Source organism: Buceros rhinoceros, unplaced genomic scaffold (assembly GCF_000710305.1).
Source record: "Buceros rhinoceros silvestris isolate BGI_N320 unplaced genomic scaffold, ASM71030v1 scaffold5029, whole genome shotgun sequence".
NCBI lineage: Eukaryota > Metazoa > Chordata > Aves > Bucerotiformes > Bucerotidae > Buceros > Buceros rhinoceros.
Window position 1 is genome coordinate 93,247 of NW_010430900.1, and position 2,769 is coordinate 96,015.

Below are 2,769 nucleotides of genomic sequence, written 5' to 3' on the forward strand. Positions count from 1 at the left end.
GCATTCAATTCTGAAGCCATTAATATTGGTCCCAACAGCTAAGCTGACTGGGATTTCAAATGAATAGAAATTGGGTGAACAAACTGGTTCTTCATCATTTACGTCCAAAACATTGACAATTACCTGAAAGAAAAGAGCAATAGCAAGCTGAAGCTCCTCTGCTGTGCGAAGTCAGACTTTCATTAACTTCAGAAACTGTTTGACTTTGCCCATTTTGCTCTTCTGATCAACAGAAGTTGAAGAGCAATGAACCTCCCTTCCAATCTAGTTTCTAGATTGGAAAATGTCTGTGATCATTTGACCTTCAATTCTTCTTGCGATCAGCACTCTTCTGGGAAGAGGTTCCTTGACCTGAAGCAGCTTCCAAAACTGTGGGGTTTTCAAGCTGATGTGTCTAACTATTTGAATCACCCGAATCGTGCACAGTTACAATGGGAAATAATAATAGTACCACATATTCATTAAACTTCCTTTCGAACCTCTCAAATTGCTTCACAGTCATTAGTTAGGCTTCTTAGCATATTTAATAATAATTCAGGGCATGATCCATGGAAGAAAGAAAGAAAAACTCATTACAGACCAGAGAGAGAGAACTGCTGGTAATGACCCTCTGCATGGCTGGGAGCACCCCAGGTAGTACCAAATGTCAGCTGGGAGAGCTGGCTGAGAGAAAAAAGTTACCTTTGCAAAGCTCTCTCCTCTAATGTCTGTTGGTCTTTAACATGCAACAGATAACCTTGTCATCATTAAATGCTCCTGATGCTGAATTTTCCTTAATGATGACCTTGAAATATTATGGGTGATAAAGAGATTAAGTACCTCCCACCTAGCATCTCTATGGGTGGTGCTTGGCTGGAATAGAAGGCAGACCTAGTACCTGTATCCCCCCCAACAGAGCTGCAAAAATCAGGTGTAAGTCAGTCATGAGGGAGAAGACATGAAAAGGAGTAAATAGGAGTCTGTGTGGAGGACACCAGGATTCTTTGAAAGAAGTGACTCTAAAATACCTTTGTAGATATACTGTCTATATTCTTTCTTCTAAATAAATTAAAAGTCTGGGCAGCAAACATGAAAACAACCCTAATAGTTAATGATATCGTGGTCCTTGGCATGGGGGACAAAATTAGATCACAGTCAGGGGAAAGCATGTTAAGTGTCCATCTCTGTTAAGCCATGTGGACACAGCTGTACTGGACTGGGCTATCTGGTATTACCCCAAGATAATCCCAAGAGTCTGCTCCAGCTCTCATCCCATCCCCAAAGTATATAGCACGTTCCCTCTGTCCCACCCCATGAAAACACCTCTGATGGGCTGCAACACGTTTCTCACATTACTTTGGGCACTTCGTAGTGAAAAAGCATCACATACAAAATCAAAAGTATGTTTGAGGGTTCAAGAGTCCCAAAAGGACTGGGCACTAAGCATGACTACAATTAGATTGTGTTACCTGGCCACAAGACCCTGCCCTTTTTCTATTTTCTGGAACATATATAGCCATAAAGAATATCTTAAATTGACTAGGGCACAGAAAGCCATTTCACTGCCCAGGTAAAATAAGAAAAAAAGACTGAGAAACAAAGACCACAGAGTTAAAAATATAAAAATATTACTTTAACATTTTTGTAAGACATAAACAAAGTCTGAGTGAACACCCCCTCTTTCATCTGACTGATGTATGACTCTGTGCAGGGGTGGACTTGCCTTTTACAGACCAAAGTGCTTTGACCAATGTCTTACCATTCTTGATAGAAAGAGAGAAAATTAGAGGTAAAACATGAGAAGAAGAGAGGATTTACTCACAGATGCTGTTGCAGTCTTCTCTTGATCTGAGGCCTGTACTGTAAGAATATGTTTCTGAGTTGTTTCATAGTCTAATCTAGCTAAAATCTTCAAATCTCCTTTGGTTGGGCTGATCCAGAAGATATTTGTGTAATCCCTGGTGCCTCCTCCAGCTACAATGGAATAAGTGATGACACTGTGTGGCCAGTCCTTGTCCCTGGCATTCACTCTTCCAATGCTGGATCCAACTGAGAGACAGAAAATCTGTATTTCATTAACATTTTAAGGAGAAGGAGGTGCAGAGTGCTTAATCCAACCCAAACTTGATGGAACTGAACTAAAGATGTTTTCTTTCATTCCCAAAAAAGGAAAGCAAAGGGGTGAGAAATACTAATTTATAATGTTGTGCTATGGCTCCACCGTGTACGGGCTTTCCTGCTAGCAATAAATACCAAAACATGAGGAACCTGTACAGAACCACAACAGAAGTGCTCTGGTAGTGAGAGCCACCCCAAGCCCTGCACTAACACACACAAAATCCCACCCTGTGGCAGCACGAGCGCTGGTTTGGTTGGAGGAACAAGCCTTTTTGTCTGATTCGAAAAGCAATTGCTGCTGTTCTTTCTCAGGTGTTTGAAAAGCAGTTTCAGTTACTTTCATGTTGAGGATTTATGAAGCAAACTACAAATGGCAGTGCTGTAAACATGAGAAAGGAGATGGGACTGTGCACACCCTCTCTGCAGACACTGGTTCAATGCTGAGTGGATCCACGTGACGCAGGGATATACAGGATGAATACTCCACATGCACAGAGTAACACAGAAGGAGGATGTAAACAAGGGTTGGCATTTTTTTTTCTTTCCTGACTCTGTGAACTCCAGCCCTACTGCAAACTGTTGGCTCCCGTTTGGTATGGCAATAGCAAGCACCCTGTTAATGTCAACTCAGCCCAAAACAAAAGGCAGTCTGAGTAGGAAAAACACACTCTT

General features: G+C 41.7%; 1 protein-coding gene across 1 annotated transcript in view; it reads right to left on the reverse strand.

The window, feature by feature from the left end:
- CDHR3 (cadherin-related family member 3) overlaps positions 1–2,769 on the reverse strand; it is a 41,348-nt gene that overhangs the window by 11,712 nt on the left and 26,867 nt on the right. The window contains exons 12-13 of the mRNA XM_010143190.1: positions 1,802–2,028; positions 3–123 (exon numbers count right to left, since the gene is read on the reverse strand). Of these exons, the coding sequence (XP_010141492.1) occupies positions 3–123; positions 1,802–2,028 (348 nt within the window). The remainder of the gene's footprint in view (positions 1–2; positions 124–1,801; positions 2,029–2,769) is intronic.